This window comes from Notothenia rossii (assembly GCF_949606895.1).
Source record: "Notothenia rossii genome assembly, chromosome: 7".
Taxonomy (NCBI): Eukaryota; Metazoa; Chordata; class Actinopteri; order Perciformes; family Nototheniidae; genus Notothenia; species Notothenia rossii.
In genome coordinates this window covers 75,809,066-75,832,770 of record NC_136905.1, presented here as the reverse complement: position 1 = coordinate 75,832,770, position 23,705 = coordinate 75,809,066, and the positions used below count along the sequence as shown (strand labels likewise).

Below are 23,705 nucleotides of genomic sequence, written 5' to 3'. Positions count from 1 at the left end.
GGCACAAATCAAAGCACACTCTATGTTTGTGTTCTTAAGGGTTGAAAGCAAATAGTATAATAGTACATGTGTTCAGTGATATAACAGAGTTTGTGCAGTCCTCACAGCAGTCAAGGAGTTTTGTAGAGCTATTGTGAAATTAGTCTGGTGTTTACAAATATAACAACCTTGCCTTTTAAAGGCAGGTTATTACTGCAACTAACACCCAAAGGCAGGATCATCACAAACAGAGGTATGTGATCAGTGTTGCCTGAACAAGCAGAAAGCCTCTGTGCAATAATGAAAGCCACTGAAAGTAATTCAGCACAGGCAGAGCTGCACGTAGCCATCAGATAAATCAAACAAACAAGCATCCCACTTTTTAATAATCTTTTTTTCTCTACAGCTTGCTTGCAATACTTTTCTGACATACATTTATAGATCTGCAATACATTTTTAAAACCCTTAGAATACATTTGAAATATAATTGTAAATGTATTGTATGCAACAAGATATTGAAGATGTATTTGACACACATGTAGATATTTTGGTGTACAGGATTGGCCACTAGATCTATGCATGTGTATTTGTATAAATGTGTGTACTGACAAAGGAGATCTTCTGACAAAAAGCATTCAGCTCAGGGATGTCGAGGTTCAATTATTTTGATTTTAGATTGAATTTGATGATTATGCTTAAGGGAAACTGTAATATAAATTATATTCATAAAACACCTTTCTACAGTACAGGCTACGGATAATATACAAACCAGTTTCAATAACAACAGATTTGGTAAGTAAATGCTCTACCACTCACCATTGTAAAGCTCAATGAAGTCATCCAGGTCACTGACAGTATGAAGGGTCTCACATATAATCCAGTCCTCATTTTCCTCAAATAATTAATTTATAATAACAAAAATAACACATATTTTGAGCTTTTCAAGAATCTCTGATCGATAACAATATACAGTATTTCCAACAAGAGGATCTATACTTCAACACAATTCTTCTTTGACTCCAAATACAATAAGCCAATGTAGTTTCTTTAATCAATCTGTTCCATACGTTGGGAAGTCGTTCAGTATACAAATGGCTGTAAAACTTCAAGTAAGAACAAGCAACACCAGTTTCGAGGTAGAAGCTATGGACATCTTTTCAATCGACACCGATGTATTCCGACTCTTGCTACCAGCTATCTTTTTCTAAATTGCCCCATCGTCCCTCATCTTGAATACTGATATTTAGCAATATAGCAATGATATAGCAATATTGAGTTCCAGTCGAATTTTGATAGATTAGTTTCTTAGTTTGTTTAAAGTTAGTAGTCCTATCATATCCATGCTGCGCTCCGGCTCTCCCTCAGGCTGTCTGGTCCTATGAGATGCATCAACAGGCAGTTTACAGACTATTTTCTGATTTAATATCTTTAACAGCAGGCCCCCTCTGGCTTCGCTTCACTTGCAGTCTAATCTTAAACATAGGGAGCCCCCAAGACATCTTATCATAGTTAATCTGCTACAGTATCATCGGACAAAACTGAGGGAGAAGGGGAAGGTGTTGATTTTCACTGATCTTCAAAACCCACCAAAAAGATGAGCAACCTAAACATTTTCAAGAGTTCCAGTCTGGCCACAGTGGCCAGTAAAGATGATGAAGAAACTGGAGAGGTGTGACACACTTGAGAGTTTGCCAAGAAGATGTATTTTAAAAACAAACCCATTTGGTCACCGTAACCGGAGTGCCCTTTAAGTCAGTTCCAGAGTGGTACAATATATGGAGCTGTACAGTATAAGCTCATGAAAGGAATCGCTAGTTGTATACCAAATGTTAATAGAAAACGCAAATAATATCGATTAAAGAGGTAGCAGAATCAAGCAGGACTGTGCTAACAGTTAACGTTACCTACAGTAGCTCTACTTCTGCAGGTTTCTACAAGCATTTGTTTTTTGACAATGTAGCATCAGATTCATAGACCTTTGCATGGGCCCCAAATTGGCCTTAGGGCAGGATTATCTGTACTACTTAACCCCCCCCCCCCCCCCCCCCCTCATTACAGTTTGGTGGGCTGATGCCTTCAGGTTAAGAGCTCTATAGCGCTTTCTGGTCCGAGACACTATTGGGGCAACTGAGCCGGTAAAGCCGGTTACATTTTATTAAATGTGCCAACTGCTAGGACTGTCTTAGGGAAGATGGCATTTAGATGCGCAGCTCAACTGTCTTGGAATAGTCTGCTATTGAAATGGAAACTGATCAACCTGGTGCCACTAAATGTTTTTAAAGCTTGGTTGGATGCTACTCAATCGGAAGCTGTTGGTGTTCTGTTTATGTTTTTATGTTTCATGGAACCTACTTGAGCAGGTCTCCCTTGAAAAAGAGATCAATGATCTCAATGGGATACACCTGAATAAATAAAGGTTTGAAATGAAATGAAAGATGATAACTTGGCCATCTCATCGTTAATTTCTGTGTAGCAGTCAACAGAAACTAATAGCATGATCGCTAACTGTATGTTTTGTTGGTAGTCAAGAGAGGACATGCTTTTTAGCTAGAATAGTGTCAGGCTGTTTAGTTAACTGTGGCAGATTTTCATGTAACTTTGTGGAAGTGTGAAGCATGGTCCAAGGAAGAACCCATTAGATTTTTGAACGCATCCACCTATTGGGTGAATATGCAAATCATTTGTCACTTTTGATGAATTGGCGGAGGTCTGCACTTTCTCAGTAGCCTTCTAGATGAGTCCAAAACAGGACCCAACAATGTTTCTGTTGAAGAGGCAGATTAAGCTGTTTTAGTACTAGAAGTTTCTGAATTTCTTGATTTTCCCCACTGTAATGCAAAACCAGAGTCCCTGTAAAGCAGACATGAACAAACATGAACTTTCCTTAATGTCACATCACAGCTCTGCCTTCAGGGCGATGCTTTCTTAATTCATGTTTTACACAAAACTGATCAAAAGTAAAGACTCTGAAGAGGAGCCAAGCTCTAGCTTTTTGTTTCCAAATAATTTTGACTGTTACTTGTGTTTCAACACTGGCTTGTGTTCCCACAAATCGACATACCTGTGAAGTCCCTACACTGATATTGGTGGCTTACGAAGTGAATACATGTTGGTAGGACACATATGTTCTTCTTATCAGGTACAAACCTGCCCTGGCCCTAAGAACAAACTTTATTTCAAAAGGAAAAAGAAGTCTGTATTTGACTTCTGATTGATTTGCTGATAAAAAACACTGATACGTTAAATTGACACATCATGGTTCAGAGCAGAACTTATTATCAGCTTATGATGATCTGAAATGATTTAGTTCTAGATATATATCTTAGAATCAAATACTTAGCTGTATATCTCTACTGTTATAATGCACCACCTGGGGGGTAAACATTCTCACAAGGTGATATAATAGTGTGCATTGTAGTATTTTTAAAGATCTACACAGTTAGTTCCGTACCAATAAGTCTGACTCATAGAGACAAGTATAAACAACTTACCCATGATGGGATCACTCTTGCTGATGCAGCAGGGAAAGCTTCACAGTCAGCAAACTGTGGTGCATGTGAATCTAAAGCAAACTGCTTTGTCTAATCAACACATGGTTTACCACACTGAGTCTAAAGGCTGCAGATCCATGACTTCAGGTGATGTAAAGAAATATACAAAATAAGTTTGAGAGTAAATCCTGTCTAACAGCTAACAGTCTACATTTCCAGCCTGCAGGCAAGCAGGTAGGATCAGCTTGGCTCCTCCTCTTTTAAAATCTGATGCACAGAGGAGTCAGGCCTGCTGAAACATGACCTGCATCAAGCTAGATCTCCTGCAGCCTTCTGGGTAATTGATGCTACATTGACTGGAAAATGTGGGTCCAATTTAAATGTCATATGCTGTGAAAACATACCTTACCCAACCCTTGTACATTAGTGTTAGTTAATCACTATATATCTAAATAGTCAATCAAATCGACAAGAAATACAGGTATAAGAAAAAGTCATTTTTAGTGTGTTTATCATGGATGTTGACCTTTACTTATGGCTATCATTGTTATCGAGTCACAAAGTGTCCCTGAGATATCACAACAATTGCCACTACTTAAAAAAACAAAACATCTTTCTATCTAATTTGACACAGTTCTTAATTTAAAAAACGTCAAATAAAACATCCAGATTTCAGTTACCCAGTAAAAGGAAGAATCTCTGCTAAATCTGATGACGCAGACACTTTAATCCACCAAACAATCAAACACAGTATCAGCTTTTCTTTACTGTAATTTCCCCATTATTAGCATTTCAAATATACACCAACAAAAACAGGACTTTCTTTGTCGTTTTTAAATAAGCTTGCTTGTCATGGGGAGCTTAGAGCATTCATTTTTCACATTTTACCAGCTGGAAAAGTTTAAACTTATTAAAAAAACGCTTTATAAGGCTCAAATAAAACATGTGTTCTAAGAGGAAATGTGGGGAGTCATGTGTTAAAACCTGAAATAAGTCAATATCGAAAAGATAAAAAGCAGTTAGGATAGACATCAAGAAAACGTGGGACATGCGGGCAGAGAGTAGTTATATCAAGAGGGGATAAGGGGAGAGGTGGATAGTGACAAGAGACAATACAAAGAAGTGAAATACAGAAAGGTTGAGAGAAGATAGAAGGAGATGTCCATGTCAGAACCTGTGCTGCCATCTATTCCTGGTGCAACTAAGACAAGTTCAAAGAAAAGATGAAACATTGTCAGGTTACGAGACAGATACCTTTCCACACTCAGAGTTGAACTGCAACGTTGCCACGGTCACTAGAGGACAACTTTAACATTTAACCGAGACTCAATAATCCACCACTCAACCGACCACGAAACCAAAGGTACTGACACAGGAGGTCAATCAGAATCTTCCTGCAAATATTTGTTGCCATGTTAAGTCTCCTAACGGTACACAAGCAGTCTGTTCTAAGTGTGCGTTGAAGAAGTCTGGTATTCATACAAAGGCCTGGTTCTTTCAATGGGACACAAAATGGCCACGACCGAGGCAAACAGCCAATCAGCAACTTGTGTAAAGGACTGGAGAAAGGCCATAGATCCCGAGGGGCCTGTTTCTTTGGGTGTTGAGTTTTTAAATCTTTACCATATAACTTATTAGTCCAAATTCTCATTCAAGTGAAAAAATGATTGATATAAATACATAGCTTCATATAACCAGAGGTCAAAACGTACAGACACACACCGTTTAAAAAACATACAGTATGTTGTACAGGCAGTGAGAATAAAATGAAGAACCCCACTCAAGCATCACAGTCCTGCTTCAAATATTAAACTGCCCTGTGAGACAGTGACTTAATGAGTGAAAGTGATTAGTATCTCCTCTTTCTTCCTGCTCTTTGCTGGGGGAAATGACTCATGTGTCTCTAGGGGCAGGGGTTCAGTTTCAGCAGATTAAACAAAGCATGATCTCAAAAAAAGTGACAAAAGTGAAACAGAACAAAGCCATCAGCGGACTGAGAATGATCATCAAACTGCTCCCCCGGGAGAGAGACGCATAACTGAGGCTAACAAGTTATTATGTTGCCACAGTTACCAAGATAAAACAATGAAATCAAGACACATGGCTTTTCTTTTTACAGTTGCATGATCTCAGACTTCTCTTGCAGAGAACAGAAACAATGAATGCTTGTTGAAGTACATCACCAATCTATAAAAGCCCACAGCTGCTGTTATATCATAAAACTGAGACAAAATGTGAGTACTGTACTACGTGAGCACGGAAGTACAATCTTAGTAGTAAGTACATTAAATCCACCTGATTACATAAAATCACTATAATGTCATTTTGATTAGAAGTGGAGAGACACTGACCCTGCAGCAGAATCTGGACATTGTCGATGTCCAGGGGGATGAACCCTCTCTCCACCAGCTCATCTCTGGAGTAGAAGTCTGACGACATACTTTATCATCCACAGTCTCCCGGCAGCATGGCACCACTCTGAAGGAAAAAGTGGAAGTTAGTGCAGTCCAGTGTAGCGTAAAAAGTGAAGCATCATCATATCTCTCACTTTATGTTTGAAGGTTTAGGCTCGAAATAAATAATGACTGATTGTATCATTATGGAATTGTTGCCATAATTACAATCGAAGGCTTTGAAAATATGTTCACACATCTGGAATTTTAAAAACCTGGGCCCAGGAGTTCAAAACCTTTAATCTCAATCAGATCCGATCGGATTTTGAAATCCCATTTTTTGTGATCCAGGATCAGACAATTCGGCCAGATTTTGTCCCTGGAGTTCAAAGCAATTCAGGATAGGATCAGCCTGATCCAGATTACGATTTTTCAAGATGACTAGATCCTGAATATCAGTGCTTTAATCCTACCGATCGCCATCTAGTGGACATGAAAAATAATACAAAGAAGACAAGAGACCACATTGCAGACATCTATTGTCCGCAATTACTTTTGAAAGGTGATGACAGATGGACTTTTTTTTGAAGGTATTTTTTCTTTAATCTAAATTACATTTGTGATTGACAATCTTTGTTGTGATACTTTCATGAGCATAAACATTTATAGGCCACCACCAACCTGACCAAAAAATGAAAAATAAAATTGATTTGCCATGAAGGCTAAAAATGGTGTATTATTTCAGTTAACAAACTTTGCCATCTTATTTATATTGAAATTTTGCTCTGGTAATCCACTGGAAATCCACCCCTCTGGTGGGATCAGGATAATCCAGTTTTTTGGGATCAAACTGATCCCAATCCTGTGTTGTCGGTTTGAACTACACGTTTTGAAGATTTGATCCAGATTAAAGCTTGGATTGGATTTCCTGATCTGGTCGGATATCAAAGTGATCCTAATCCTGTTTTTTGGTTTTGAACTCCCCAAAATCCAAATCTGATCTGATCAGATAGGGATTAAAAGTTTTGAACTCCTGGGCCCTGGACTATGGATGCATATTTTAAGAGCTGAATTCAAACAACACTTTCAGATGTATTCAGATTAACAGTATGCAGATAATCAGATGTATAATAATGACATCTGTAGTATTACACATATTTACTTGGATGAAAACAGGCCAAAGACCACTGTATGTACTTTTTGGTTTAGCATAAATACAGTCTATGGAGCTATGGCACACTGTCAGTTTACATTGAGTGTGGATAACGGGTGCTGTGTGTTGCGCTGGGTTTTGTCTTGTTCCGTCCTGCCATGGGAAATGATTTAAAAGTACTGAGAACTAGGTGACATTTAGACATCTTTCCAAATACGCCTGCCTTAAGAAATCACACTTTGGAAACATAACAGGTGCCTTTGCTTTGACTAGAATATCTTCCTGCTGATCAAAAACATGACTGACAGTTAGCAGAACAGACAGGTGAGCGCGGCTAAAATAAAACAGCGTGATGTGGCACAACGCCTCACTAATATGCACAGCAAATGTCAGATCAGGTCAGATAGAAGCGTGGTTTTGTTTGAACCTGCCTGTACTGCCAGAAGGGTTGGACCTCATTTAAATGGACAAATGTAACAGTGGTATGTTTCATCAACTTCCAGAAGCTTTACTCCCTGAAGCACTAAACAAGTCAAAATATGTATATCCAAGTACAGAACTCCTAGCTAGAGGCTGAAAAGTATGAAGACATTAAAGGTCAAAGCTATAAGGTTTCTAAATCAATAAAAACAAGCGGAGAATAACAAGATGTATCTACATAAATCTAAGTACAGTAGATTCTGAACTGCGTTAAAGTATGATGGGAAGTGATGAGATATGTTAATGCGTTCAGCAGTGAAAACATTTTAGAAAAATCTTCTGTGACCCATTAATGGCTCAGCTATATGGGTGAAATCATTATCACTTTATATTTCTTGATACCAATGTATATTCCTCGCGCCAAAATAACTAATGCTAAGTCGTTCCTACTCTTGGGCACCGAAGTTTCTTCAAGTTATTGTCCCAGGAGTTTATAAACATAAGTTGGAGATTTCTAATGAATATACAGTGCAGTTCTTTCGGGATGTAAGATACGTCATTGCATAAACAAGGCCAAGCAAGCATCCTATACATTATTCTATGTGAAGTGGGATACAAATATGTAACACTGTCACCTCACCACTTAAAGGTGGGGTAGGTCATTTTGGAGAAACCAGCTCGAGTGCGCTAGAATTAGAAAATACACAGCCGGAAGAAATCTGCTACTTCCTTCAGACTTCCTTACAGAGCCCCTCCTCCAACACACACGAACGCGCACATGACCAATGAGGAAATGAGATAAGTTTGTGCACAGATGGAAGGCTGACAGGCAGGCAGGCCATCCAGTTATTTTAGCCGGGCCAGCTAAAATGATTGGTCGTGCTTTTTACAGTACTACGGCTTCCACAGATGATGGAATTTTATGGATTTTTTGTCAAAAAATTTAAGATATTCATTGCTATCGGGATGTTAAGAGCATTCCATGGAATATAACAAAAAGTGTATCTTGAGCCGGTTTGTCCAACTTACCTACCCCACCTTTAACTCCCCTTTAAAGCATTATTAGATTTCTGAAAGAGCTCTTTGCAATTCTCTGTCTGAATTATTAGAGATCAAATTACCCACAAAATAATGGAATGATCTGATTAGCCCACTGGTCACAATGCACTAAAACAAAGCCAAGAAGTATTTCCAAACACTGTTAGTCCAAGTGTGCTCCCAAACATCTATATAAGAGAGCTGCAACAATTAACAAGTGGAAGAAATAGACCACTGCCCTCTAACATTAAAGCGTGAACATGAACACACAAGGACATAAAGCTACACTGAGAGCGCGTATGTGTGGGTAAAACCCATATAGCATGGTATTTGAGCTATCCGAAGGCTTCATGTCAGCTGCAGATGGAGGGACCGAGGGAGGAGGTGAGATGGGAGCAGTGGCGGAGCCAGGACATTTTCAGTGGGGTGGCCAGGATGGAACCAGTGATCATTTTGGGGTGGCATTGAAATCACTATTATATGAACATAAAGATACATCTCACTAGAAAATAAGGGGTTATTTAAGGCACCTACAACACACCTCTAAATTATTTGGGATTAAGTGGTGGAATAGATCAAATAATATTCAGTATATCTAACTATTTTCTTCGTATTCCCGCAGGCAAAGTATTAACGAAGCTTACATTATACAAATGTAATGCAATATACTGACTGTTTAGCTTATGATGATCAGCAGCCCTATGAGCTCATTCTCTCAGTGTATCATCAGGAATACAGAGACACACACACATAATTTAAATAAGAGTTTTTTAATTAAATGAAAGGCTAAGAATAAACATCTTAAAGTAAATAACAATAAACAATAGCCCTTAACCCTCTAAGGCTCCCGGTTGTAATTTTACAACATTACTTTAAGCTATCCTAAAAAAGTCAGTAAATGTTTAGTTTTTTTAAAAGACAACATTTACATAGTCAAAAGGTCCTTTTGTTCAGCCTCACAATGCTAATGGGTAGTAAATGTGTTTATAGGTCCTGCCCTCTGGCCATACACGCCAGGGATTTTGGGCCCCATGGAAATATATCACATTGGGCCCCACCACCAGGCCCAGGCCACGCCAACCAAGCACAATTGCTGTAACCGCACCTCCAGAACCCAACCCACTCATTTGTGCTTTAAATAACTCTACCTGTACAGGCTTGCATCTATCTTGTAGTCCAATACTAACTGCACAATATTTACTGACACTGAGCTGTGAAAATATAACACTTATGGGGGGAAAGGGCTGCTGAGCCTAAAGATGGATCTGTTGGTCCTGGCACCAGGGGGAGGGACAACTGATTTATTATGAATAGCTGCTAAAGATGTACCTGCATTTACTAAATGTCAGCTAAAAGAGGAGTTAAATTAAAAACCTGTATAGATATTAACAGTACTTAATGTCAGCTTAGTAAAAAAAAACATTATTATTATTTACAATGGACTACGCTTAGCTAACAGACATATTTCCGCCACTCATAGACCACACCCACCTTTTCTTTGAAAAACTGGGTGACATACTGTCGCCCTTTAGTCCCTCTCCCTTGTCTTTCTCTCCTTTCTTTTCTCTTTTGAAAGCCTGACTTTGTGAGTCGTTGAGACATGGTACTACGTAAGTACTAGCATCCCTGCTCCTAACATGCTCTCACTCTCTGCTAGAAAGTGCAGGCGGTGCAGCACCGCGTTTGGAGGCAGGACCAAACCATTACATTGAAATAGAAGGGGGTGTACAAAGGCTTTGGAATTAACTTTTGGAAGAAAATAAGTTAAATGAATTAAGTTTAGTGAGTACATTATCAATATAACGTCCTATTAATGTTTCTTGATGAATGATGAAAGGTTACTAAAAAAATGTTTCTTAATGTTCTAAAATTGTTTGGGCCCCCCGTAGTGAGGGTGTTTGGGGTGGCCAATAGGGTGGCCAGGATTCCAGCCACCCCCCAGCTCCGCCACTGGATGAGAGTTAGTGGATAGGGGTGAGAGAAGAGAGGGAGTGAGGGATAGAAGAAGATGGAAGTTCAAGTAAGACTCAAAGAGATTGTCTAATGGGAATCTGTCATTCATGGGACTCGAACACAGATATCACCCAAAGTAAAAGGACTTAAAATAAAATAATATATGTAATACAATTAAACATTATATGGTTGTTACACGGTACACTGATTTATGTAAATATTCGTAGGGAAAGGCAAGAAAAGTTACAAATGGTTGCCATTAGGTCAAATGTATATTAAGCAGCATCTCGGACTACCTATGGACTTAGATATTGTATACCTTGCAATAGAGTGGGGCAGTGACGCGTCCTAAAACCCGGCCGGAAGCAAGCTGCGCATGGGTTCCCTCCGGTTCCCTTGACAAAAAAGCAATGCAACTTCTTTTGGGAAATTGCTCGAAATAAGGTCTGTGGTTGGCACACATTTAAGAGACGGATTACGTTTTGTTCAGTCGGATAATCTCCACATGTCTACCCTACTTTTATCTTTTTTCAATCATAAATCTAGTCGCGAGAAGCAAAATGCTAACGTTATGCTATAAACAAACTACAACGGGGTCGCTGCTTCAACGTCACGCCAACTTAAGATCGATATTCAAACATACAGATTCAAAATGGTACAAGTTGAAGCTTTTGACTTAACAGTTTGCAAGATTACAGGTACTTGCTTCAAGCAGAACAGGGGCAAACAAACTTAGCGGGAGTGTTTACGTGTTCGGCGTAATGACGTACAACGTCCTCGACAACTTCTGTAGTCCTATTCAGCCACTTGCTAACAACCATCGTTTTTCAGACACGTAAACTCTTCAAAAATCACCAGTGGGGTCACTGCTGATGTATTTAATGTCGTAGAACAAAAGGTGATCCGTCTCCTAAATGTGTGTCAACCACAGACCTTATTTCCAGCTATTTTCCAAAATCCTATGGAGAAATCCCATTGCTTTTTTGTCGAGGGAACCGGAAGTGGTAAAATGCTAACTCACTTCCGGGTTTTAGGACGTGTCACTGCACCACTCTATTTAGATCTGTTAAAGAAATAATGTGATATGATTGGTCATCTTAGTGTGTGCGATTTTATTTGATATCTGATTGGTGTTAGCATTGTATGCTTTCATGTCTTGATTTCTAACGGCAAAAGCAAAGAAATCATTTTCAAAACGAACCAAAAGAGAATCTGAGAGAAGTGAATGAGTAAGTGAGGAGAAACATTCAGATGAAGATTGACAAATGGATCAAGAGAGAAGGAATAGGAAATGCAGTGGACTTTAGTTCAAGAGCGTGGCAGAGAGAAATGAAATAAAGCAGAAAAGATAAGAGATAATCAGAAATAGACAGAGATGAGAGTAACAAGAACATAATGAAAATCACACAGAAGAAAATGAAGGGCAAGTTTACAGAAGGGAAGGGACAGAAACAGAGAGCAAGCGTGTGACAGACTTTCCCTGAGTCAAAGTCACAAGTCTCTCCGGTCAGCTCTAATTGTAGCAACAAGGCAAAGGGCATTGAAACACATAGCACTCTGTGGAAAAAGCACAGGGTGGGGGGATGTCATGAGGCCAAAACACCAGCAATCAAAGCTTTAAAAACATATTACTGCATGTGTGTATCAACATAATTTACAGTACTAGCCTGTGGGGAGGTTGATGGAGGCCCGGGGCCATCTAGTATTTAGCTCGGGCAATGAAGCCTCACCTGCTGGTTGCCCGATCGGGCAATCTATTATGCCAGTGTCATGCAGCTTGCGGATCCAGTAATGAGTGACCCGACAGTGAAACTAAACATATCTCTAACTAGTTACGGTAGTTTGAGAGGTAATTAAAATAGCTACGTGTGATATTCTAACCTTAAGTGTGTGTTTTGTCCGCTCACTGCTGCATGTGATCATGCAGAGCTGCGTGTCGACTCGTCAGCAGCAGCTGACTCTCTCTCCAGTCAGATTAGACTTCACTCGCATTTATGTCCATATCGATCAGATCCAGCTAGTTCTAGCTAATGATATGACTACCTGCTTATTAAAAGACACCTAAACAATAAGCGTCGCTATGCAACTGGGTGAGGCCACACAGTATAGCGCAGCATTATGCATTTGTTTACATGCCCACCGGAACCCCGAGGCATTACCAACAGATCAACGCACAATCAACCCATACAGCACATCTCTTTCTCCACATTAAGTGTTAGAGATTAGAATTGACTATTCTTGTCTGTCACATAAGTGGCGCAACTGAAGCAGTATTGCGCTAAAGGGAAATGATTTTGACCGAAGAGATTTAGATTTGCCGGCTAACGGGAACTCTGACGTCGCCATTGTGTGTGCTTCGCGGATGCGCTCGGCTCCTCTCGACTGCTGCTCGGGTCTGCTCGGTAAGCTTCCGGATGAGGAGGCATTCGTTCGACCAACTTACAGTAGATAACATTACAAACATTTTTAACAGGGGCCATAATAGTGTAAATAATGTTTGTTTTGGCAGTTACAACTGAATGTAATGTTTTCTACTTTTTTACATCTGGGAAGGCATTTGCCTTCATCAGATGGAAAGTGTCTTGACCAACAACTTATGTATTTCTTATAGCTATGCAGGACATGCAAGAGAGCAAACACAAACAAGAACAAACAAACAAGTGAAATGAAGAATAACATTGAAATTGTACAATATAATATTGTGGTGGTTCATCTTATAATTCAGTCTAGAGAATGCACCAGACAGCATCTAAGGCCTGCAACAATCTAAATGTTCTAGGGGGAGGCCCCCCAAACCCTTCGTTTGTCATTTCGTCCCCGCGCATTTTTCAGGGCAATCTCTATTGGGCTCAGGGCCATCTGTAAATTAGCTTAATGTATTTTTCATCTTAAAACAGTAAAGTATGAATTGTAAGTGGATTGAAATGACTGAAGTGAAAAGAACACAATTAAACTGAGGGAATTGAAGTAATAACATGTGACCAACAGAAATCGGATCTGATTTGATGTACTAGAATAAATGCTCTGACACACAGTTTGTACAGTACATGTAGATGTAAACAAACACCTGTGAAAACCGCACCCACCACATTCCCATGCAGCTTCAGGTTTTACAACACCACCTTTCTCTTGGGATGCTTCCATTTCAGTGTCAATCTCGTGTCTCGCTACAACAACACACTCTCATATGTTCTCTCTAAATTATTTCCAACAGGTCTTTGGAATCTTTTTCAAGGCGGAACAATAGATCAAAAGCTTGTGTTGCAGAACCTGTCACATAAAGTGTTCACACCCAGTAGGATATGATAATAGCAACAGGGAGAGGCATCCTCTGCTTTCACTTCACTAAAAACACACCACAAAGGTACGCTTTGGAAAAATATCCCGCAGGCAGATTAATAAAAGATGATAGAAACCAAGAAGCACAGACATGAGAGATTACTTCATCTAGCATTTCTTATTTCTACTAATAAAAAAGGTTTAAAAGAAATGAGACTAAGGATTTTCACAGTAGGAAGCGATGTTGGATGGATTCTAAGACAGTTGCCTTGATAGAGCCATCTATTGGGCCGCTGAGGAACTGCAAAGATAATTACATTGTAATTGCATTTTTGGGTAATTTCCCATGGTACTCTCAACAATTCACAAAAAATAAATAATGATTCATTAAAAATGCATATCATTCCAATGACCAGATATTTTAATTAACTTTTTTTGTTGTTATCTGATATGTGTGTTCAATAACAAAAGGTAGGATCCCCTGCTCTGATTGATGCAAAAACAATCAGTTAACAATGTGAATAGGGTCACTGCCACCCCTTTGTAACAAGTCACAGGTGTCAGTGATAGTCCCTATGCAGCTTTTCCTTTAAGGTGGAGGTTCAAATCGTTTGATCAGCATTCAGCTTTAACCTTTGTGCTGTCACTGTCCATCACATCCTCAGCATACAGCCAATCCAACCAGGTCACACCACCATACCATCACGTGCATTTCTAATCCAGTGTGCTTAGCAGAATGATTCTCAGGTCACTGCACGTTGGTGGGTTGTGTCAATGTTATTCATCTTCTTTAGCAGCTAGGAAGTGTGGAATTATACTGTTTATCAGAACTCGCTGGATTTCTCTCTCTGTTCATGGAGATGGAGGACAGATTAAGAATGACCCCTGACCACATAACAATTAGCCGAAACAAAAATCTGAGAGTGAGACGTTATATAAACACTGTAACTCTTGATAGTCATAAAAAAACAATAGCGTGCATAGTGTATAGGGAGGCGTGTGGTGCAGTGGGTTGAGCAGGTTCAAACCCCACTGCAGTCAGCATATCGTTGTGTCCTTGGGCAAGACACTTCACCCCAAATTGCTCCTGTGGGGATTGCCCACAGTATTGAGTATATAAATCGCTTTGGATAAAAGCATCTAACAAGTGACATGTAATGTAATGTAATGTATATAAAGCTACAATAAGGCAGTTCACCCATTTGAATATTCTCCTCTCTCTTACAATGTGACAAAAATGATCTGAGATGGAGGAGCCAGTGTGGAATACTGAAGTGGTGTAACAAACCATAAGCATCAACAGTTAAGTAATTTCAAATCACTCAAAACCGGAAATTATATAAGCAAATAAGCCAAACAAAAACACACTTCAAGAAACCAAGAGTTAATATTGAAATATTTCAGTTTCTGATAGTTTGCCCTTCAGTATCTTTGTGTCAAAGCAGTCATCCTAAGAAGTATTTGTTAAGTGATGCAATATAATGCACTTGTATTAAGATATGAAACGGTTTTTTTAAATGGATATTTGTTTTAGACATATTAACAAAACGTGAATTCACATTAATGGAATGAGAATCACAATCTATTATTACACCATGCAAAACATATACTGTATGAACATATGCATTAACATGTCTGATATCAACAGACTTAGAATGAGCTATTTTTTATTAATTTTTTACTACATTTGACTCATTTAAAATGTTACATTTGTAGATTATAAGTGTTACAAAGTGCGCAGCATTGGCTTGCAGGAATGTGAGATTGTGTCGCTGTTATGAAACTGTCGGGCCCCAAAAATAGCAGCAGGGAAGTACGGCTGTTTTCAGATCAGTTCAGCTGAGCCATGTAATGAGTCCTTGAGGAAAACCAGAGGACTTTATATCAAATCACATAACAAGGGGTTACCCTGGAGGTTTAACAGGACTGTAATGAGAAGTTATTCTTTGAAAAACACACACAGCACAGTAAACGCAGGGGAGTGGCGCAATGACATGATACCTGGCATCAATTACAGCTGGATTATGTGAACCTCGCCAGAAAATAACTCAGCAGAGTCAATGCATTCTTAACAGCTGATTCGTCAGTGTACACTTTTAATAAAACATTCAAAAAGTTGTCTGTACTTACATGCAGCAAAAATAGTTCCTTTAGGGGTGGATGAAAGATGAAGGGATGCAGGTCAGTCCAATAATGATTTCCGATATGGAAGAATAGATGTTGCTCAGTAGTAGTTGGCGGAGATGTAATCTGAAGCGCAGTTTGACGGCTCTGCAGTCTGCAGATCTCCAGGCCGGGCCTGACTGTCACCGGAGAAGCTAGAGCCATACCGGTGCCCAGAAACAAAAAAAGCTCACTGGGAGACTAAATATAGAAACCAGTCAGGGGCTAACACTCACATACCCTACTCCAGTTTGGCACCGGTGGCAGTTACTGGGTCATACTATACGTTAAAGCCGTAAAAACCCAAACAACAAGTGCGTGTAACCCATGGTGTAACCTCAAGTTTAATGTCAACGTACTCTGGAACAAATCCCAAACTTGGAAAACTGAGTGCACCTCCCCTAGTCTCATTTGGTTCATTCATAAAGCTTGAAATGAAGGGGAGAATAACATCTATACAAGAAAGCCATGCCAATTTACTTCTAAAAGAGACTAATTAGGTTAAGGAAGCTAAAAGTGTACTAGACGCCCTCAAACAAGCATAACCAAGTAACAAGCATAACCTGGCAAAGGCAACCCTCCAACGGTAACGTTACCATGGCAATTCTTAAAGATTAACGCAACCAAAAATCACCACATAGGCCTACGCACGGTTAACGTTAGTCCTTTTAACCAAATTAAGAGTTGAAGTAAACTATCACGTTTTTATTAATTTCAGTAAATTCCCACCAGTAAGCTAAATGTTAGCTAATGTTACATCATTAAACTGCACTCAGACTAGCCAAACGTAAACTTGCTACAGTGGCTGTTAGCAGCTAGCTTACACATAATAACACAAATGAAGCATACCGACAACACTTCATTGAACTATGCCCACCAGTACTTTTTAGCAGAAAGTTACAAAATATGTAATGTTATCTTTGTAGACATCGTGTACAAAGATTATACTTTACATTACTTCGGTAATGTGATATGTACTCCCGTCGCCGAAAAGAGGGTAGGCCTACTGCAGTGACTTCTAACATTAGCTACATTTTCTCGATATCACTACTAGTTATCTAACAAAACGTTGCTAAATTCAGTGCTCAAACGTTAGAATACTTTAAAGGGCTTTCCGAGGAACTACTGAATCAACTGAAACCTATAATTATCACACTTTGCGCAAATGTACACGAATTTTCGAAACTTTAAGCCTGGCACATGTCTGCGGGAGTCATCACCGTAAACTTCCGGTCGGCGCATTAAAAACAACACAGCCAGGTAAGTGAAATGTGAAGTAAAATTCGTGGGAGTTAAAATAGCCTATTAGAAAAAAAATAAAACTATTACAATTAGGAAAATAAATTCAACTACATACTCGTTTATTAGACACGAATAAATACAAATCACATTAAATAAATTAAAAGCAGCCTTTTTGTAAGGGTGTGGGATAAACCAGTCTGTAAACGTGTTGCCTGCTGTATACATCTTTTATAAAATCCACATGCAAAAGATGTACAACAAAAATATAAAGATACAAAATAAAAGATGCATCTAAAAAGTTTTGTAAAAATGGACATACAAGTGTATTCATGTATATTTTTTTACAGTATAAACCACATTTTAAGAGAAACATAAATAATGAATTGTAAATAACAACAACGAATAGGCTAGTGTATTTAAAAAAATAAATATGTAATCTTCAATTCAAATTAAACGTAAATATTGATTTGCACGATCTTACACATTTTGCAGATCTGTACATAACAGGTATTTTCAATAAAACAAACATTTGAAACTTCATTAAGAGCTCCAGTGTCCTGACAGATGATTTTTTTTATTATCCAAGATATATCAATAAAGTCAGTTAGGGACAGAAAGGCCGAAAATATAAGAAGGACACAATAAAAGTGATGTGGAAAACATTAGAGATTTGAAATCATCACTAGAGGAACCAACCGGGTCCCTGGTTGTTTAACCATATGATATCACCTCATGTTAGACAGCAATGTATTTGCCTATAATATGTCTATACTTGTGTTAATTGAGCCATGAATAATTGATCATTATTGGGTGTTGTATATACACAGTCTATGTTTTTTTCCTATATTTTCGCTTAGGTCTTTGGTGAGAATCATTACTAAACAGCAGAGGTCAGCACAACATCATGTTACTGCTGGGCGGATGATGTCTGCAGGTAAAAGCAAAACAATGTCAGTGTTGAAGTCTTTATTTATGAGTAAAGCTGACAGAGCTTTCATGATATTAATTTCTCTGTTTCGTTATGAGCTGTTTAGTATAACTGACATCTTCCAGGCCACTGTGCAGCTTTATAGGTCAAAAAGATGAGAAATCCAGAAATTGTCTTTATGCAAGTCACAGGCTCAGAATAATAAAAAGTAAAAAAAGCCATATGGGTTTAATTACGAGAAGGATTTCCCCATAAAAGTTCATATATTCAAACATAATAATAGCCAAAGAGATAGAGTGTGGAAATCCAAGCTTACCCTCTTTGTACTGGATAACAATTAACCTCGTTGTAATCACCACTGTTATCCAATTACACGCATTCTGTTAATTCACTCCCTGCACATTGTTTAATAATATCCTCCACATTGGTAATTCTTCCTGATAGTGAGGAGGGCAGGCTGTCTGAGAGGACTGTGAACCTGTCCCCGACTCGTCTTATTCGATATTCCTCTCTAATCTAACTTTAATAGCTTAGCCCCAACTTTAAACTTTACTTTTAAAGATTAATTTCCTCAACTACTTGATAGCAGTTCTGCTCCGCTGGCTCCACACGCTGCCCGCAGGCCCTCTCCTCTGCACGATGTTCATTTCTTGATAAGCTGCTTACTCACCCAAATCAATTATTCCCCTTCCTCTCTCCTCCTCTTGTCATTGTCTTCTGCGAGGACTTGACACATCCTTTCTGCCTTAAGTGAAGCTTTACCATGCCTGCAGGACACTGAATGAGTAAAAGCCAGCTCTGTGTGTGAGGAAATGTCACTGGCAACAAAAAAAGACATAATGAAAAGTGGGAGACAAAGTGTTGGAGCTCAGGGGTGAAGTCATCGCAGTGTGCATGTGAGAACAGGAGCTGGGTCTCTATCTGGAGCCAGCTAATTGAGTGTGGATGATTGAGAGTAGACACAGGTAGTCACTGTGTTTGAGTATGTTGTTCCCCCTCTTCCGTTTCAATGACTATGAACAAAAGGGCAGAGTCTTTTCCCTAATCAAGCTAATGGAGTGGGAATGAGCTGCTGATGGGCAGCGACAGGTAGAAGGGCCTCCGGGGGATTTAAGGGAGTCAGGGGGGAAGAGAAAGACTGAGGTGAGGACTTCAGCCTCTGATTGGCCAGACACGGATAATAAAAAGCCCCGACTTGTGCTGTTGGATCGATTAGCAGGTGGTTCTGGTCTGAGGAGCATACAGGGACAAGGTGTTAGCCACCCACACTGAGAGAGAGAAACTTCAGAGAGGATACTGCAGGCCTGGTACTAAAACAGAGAGAGAATAGTACCAACCAACTTCTTAACCTTGAGTGTGTCATTATATTTTTTAGCTTATATTCAACTGTTACTAGATTTGTAAGTCACAGGTGAGATGACCATGCAACAGAAGAAGTCACAATGGTGAGTGAATTCAGTTTAACTGCATTATAATGGAGTCCAGTTTGACCCTGTTGTTCCTCTGTTCTTCTTCAATCGATTGAAAGAGCTCAGTCATTGGATTTTACTGTGATTTGCAAATATCATTCTAAATGTGAGATGATCAAAAGGTCTAGCATCTTTTTCACTGCTGTTTCAAAGGTCAACATTGGACTCAAACTATCCAATTTTCAAGAAACATAGATCAGACGTCCTGAAAACTTGTTTAAAATTGACCATTTACTCTCAACTCCATGTATTGTTCCAAATCCATATGTTGATATGACAAAAAGCTCTAAATATCCTTTTTTCTATTTTGTTTGATTTAAAATACAAAATCTATCATGACGGAAATCGAATAATTTTTTGAGCATTTTAAATAAAATAGTTATTTTTAGGCTTTGTTATATTTCAATAAACTGCTAAATGTATATTGAAATATGTTTAAGAAAGTACTCAGTTCATAATGCCTGACTGGGACCATTTTTCAGACTGGCATTGTTTCTTCTGATATGAAAAAAGACACTCTTAGATGCTCCTGGTCTTGTATTAGATGTCCTGATGAGTCAAATGTTCTGTGTTGTTCACATCAAGATGGGAATCAGCAGGGCCGTTTCTTCCTATAGGCGGACTATGCAGATGCATACGGCCCCCGCGGCCACTCGGGGGCCCCCAAGCTGAAAGTATTTTTTTTTTCATCCAACATTTTTTTTTTTTTAATTCATACACACAAATGTGAACAAAATCAGTAGAAGCAGGAGGGCTGAAGCATAGCTTATGGAAAGTATATAAACATCGGCATTATTGCGTCAAAAACGTATAGAAAGTACAAAGAAATAAAGAAAACAGGAGTTAATTTAACAAATTAAATAAAAGTTATGGCAGGAAAACAATAAATGCATATATATATATATATATACGAAAACTAGATATAGGGATCATTTTCTGCACATGTCAATAGCAGTTTCAACTATCTTTTCTTTGGAAATGAAAATACTATATATATACATATGTAGACATGTAGCCTACTTGGCAAATGAATAATAATATATGCATATGCATAGAATAATATGCATAATTGCATATAAACATTGTGAACACTTATTTTCAAGTGACTTTTTTACATTTATATGTTCACGCTGTGGTTTGGAACTGCTTTTGAATGTTATTGGGCATTTTGTTATGGAAAATGTTGTGCATAATCAGTACTGTTTTAAGCTGTACTATGTCAACACATTTTAATATATTGAGTTTTTTAGATATGGGAGTTGTGTGTTCATATTTACCAACACCACAGACTGTTTGTAATACTTTTTTGGGGGATTTTATTATTTTTTGTAGATTTGTTGAGTACGTGTTCCCCATATTTCCGAGCAGTAGTAAAGGTAAGGGAGAAATAGACTGTTATAAAGAGTATTTTTCTTCAAGAATGTTCTTAGTATGATACAAAATACCTATTGTTTTTGACAGTTTAGTCTGTACATAATTTATATGCTGCTTCCAATTGAGTTTTTTGCCAACAAGCAGTCCTAAAAATGTACATGCACCAACTTCTTCTATCTCGGTATTGCAAATCCGTATAATGCAGTCATTTCTACTCTCAGACTTTGTATTGAATAACATGTCGTTTGTTTTGTCTACATTAAGGGATAATTTATTAACTGCAAACCAGTTACATAGTATTTCTAATTCTGCATTCACAATTTTAACAAGATCGCCAAGATTATGATGGGAGCAGAGAATTCAAAGTAAATTAAACATTGTTGAGAAAATGCTGCATCTCTTGCATTTATTGACATAGAGGAGCCTTATTGTTTACCTTTTTAATATAATTTTTCGCAATATTCAATTGCTTGGTTTTTGTGAAATTAGCCTGTTTTCCTATTAAAGTGTAACAGATTGATGCATCTCCACAGATCATCTTAAAGGCTTCGGAATCCCCTCCATTGTAGTTGAAAAACTGCAAAAACTAGGGCCCCCAAACAGCATCTTGCATAGGGCCCCCCAAAAGCTAGAAACGGCCCTGGGAATTAGAGTCAGGTGATCTCTTTTTAAACAGCACAAGGTGCAGTCTGGCTTCAGAGAAAGGAGCCCAACCAAGGTTCATGTTCCTTGAATTTGCCTGAACACAATCTAACAATAAACATCTCTTATTAATATAAAATTGGAATAAATGTAGAATTCTTGTCATATAAATAATTAAAATAATTGAGCTAGGGGAGTTGGTAAGACATCTTGAATAAGACCCCTTCACAGTGACATAACAGACCTCAGAATACTATGTGGTTTCAAAAGCCATGAAATATACCTGGACCTTGAGCTGTTTGAGATTGATTCTCTGCCCTGCTTTAGAGTCCTTGCGCAGGTCATTGACATTTTGTGCCCTTCTATGCCCATTCTTTAAGCCTGAGGGTTACAGAATCCTCATTCAATTGATTTGCCTTCACATATGAAAACACTGTAAAAGGTCTTCATGTTTTGTTGCATCTCTTCTCTCACCCTGAGGAGGCCTGGCCTGGTGCTGTGCTGGTTCCTGCTCTGCGTCTCCCTGCAGCCACACTCCCCGCACAGGGCGTCAGCCGTCAACCTGCGGCGCTTCATTGGATGTGCCGTCCGGGAATTCACCTTCCAGGCCAAAAAGCCCGGCTGCGGGGGGCTGCACATCACCACTGACGCCTGCTGGGGGCGCTGTGAGACCTGGGAGGTGAGTGGCAGGGAGGTAGCTGCTGTACCCCCCCCCACACACACACACACACACACACACACACACACACACACACACACACACACACACACACACACACACACACACACACACACACACACACACACACACACACACACACACACACACACACACACACACACACACACACACACACACACACACACACACACACACACACACACACACACACACACACACAACTTTATAGGACAGACATTAGTGTGCTGTTTGCATGGATTGCATTTGAAGAAAAAAAAAGAAGATGATGGATTAAATGAAGATTCTGCCACTCAGACAGACATCTACACAGAGAAAGACAGACAGAGAGGCAAATACAGAGGGATGTGAGATCCCCATGGAGAAACTTGTTTTCGTTTTACACCCTCCGCAGGGAGGGTGGAGATGGTGAATTCACACAGATAGATAGATAGACAAATAGATAGAGGAACAGATAGAGAGATCTATATGCATTTGATTCCGAAAAACAATACATTCTATTTTTATAATAACTGTAAATGATCTCATTGTTGTCTCCTAGTAATGGGAGGCTGTGTGAAGTACACATCTTGCATAAGAATGGAGGAGGAAAGTGTGCACTGAAATCGAGTTAGCGTTCTGCCAGGATGGAAAGCAGCGTGCAATCCGGAGATTGAAGTGACAGCAGCGGTTTTCTTAACAATGCCTCAAGTGCATAAATGACACAATTGGATTTTTATAAGCCAACGCATAATGATTACAAAACAATGCTGTGAAATCTCAAGTTTCATCTCAGATATTGTATTGAGGGATAGGAGGTATTAGGAGGCTCATGATTCTCCCTTTTTTTTATTATTGCAGCGAAGCTGGTGGGCTAGTAAGACTCCAAATGTCATTTTGTGATTCTCTTTAGATCCCCTTAGGGAGGAAAAGCATTTTTTAAATCTGCTCTGCCGCTCAGAGAGGTCAGCATACACTGCAGGGAGTCAATGTCTCAGTTTAAAGACATGTATGTAGGACTAATAGGTGGTCTGGAGTTGCAGAACAGTCTCTTATTACACCCAGCTTCAGGATTCACAAAATCATCTTCTGTGCATCAAGATAATGGCAAACTTTCCGCAGAGAAAGATTAAATTCCTGGAACACCAAACCCAAAAGCAATTAATAGAGGCTTTGCAGATGTGTCACAAATCTCTTTACAAACACAGCTTATAGCAAAACGGAGGTTCACTGCCAAATTAGTTATGTGCAAATAATGAGAAGCTTAGCAAAATACTTTATTAAAAATGAAAAGTGTAATAAGGGGGATAAGGGGTTTCCATGCCAAGCTACTGTTGAGAAACTAAAGGTTGGTGTGTAGGAAAAGAGTCATTAAAGGAGCCTGGTGATGTTTCTGAACGCGTTGTTTTGACGAATGGGCCCTACAATTGTTTCATACACTTAAAACATTTTGCATAGAATGAACATGAATGCCGTGAGTTTGCCACTGATATGATACATAC

General features: G+C 39.0%; 1 protein-coding gene and 2 long non-coding RNA genes across 3 annotated transcripts in view; 1 reads left to right on the top strand and 2 right to left on the bottom strand.

Moving 5' to 3' along the window:
• LOC307046453 (nesprin-2-like) overlaps positions 1-16,284 on the bottom strand; it is a gene marked incomplete at its 3' end in the record, with an annotated part of 39,081 nt that extends 22,797 nt beyond the window's left edge. Inside the window, exons 1-2 of the mRNA XM_079692849.1 lie at positions 15,837-16,284; positions 5,822-5,948 (exon numbers count right to left, since the gene is read on the bottom strand). Of these exons, the coding sequence (XP_079548975.1) occupies positions 5,822-5,909 (88 nt within the window). The 5' untranslated portion in view covers positions 5,910-5,948; positions 15,837-16,284. The remainder of the gene's footprint in view (positions 1-5,821; positions 5,949-15,836) is intronic.
• Positions 16,285-16,492: 208 nt separating this feature from the next.
• LOC307046290 lies at positions 16,493-22,129 on the top strand. The gene is made up of 3 exons (XR_013810127.1): positions 16,493-17,129; positions 17,969-18,045; positions 22,008-22,129. It is a non-coding gene; the product is annotated as an uncharacterized lncRNA (long non-coding RNA).
• The window catches only part of LOC307046289, an 8,878-nt gene continuing 3,092 nt past the window's right edge, over positions 17,920-23,705 (bottom strand). Inside the window, exons 3-4 of the long non-coding RNA XR_013810126.1 lie at positions 21,999-22,225; positions 17,920-18,039 (exon numbers count right to left, since the gene is read on the bottom strand). This is a non-coding gene — a long non-coding RNA (uncharacterized lncRNA). The remainder of the gene's footprint in view (positions 18,040-21,998; positions 22,226-23,705) is intronic.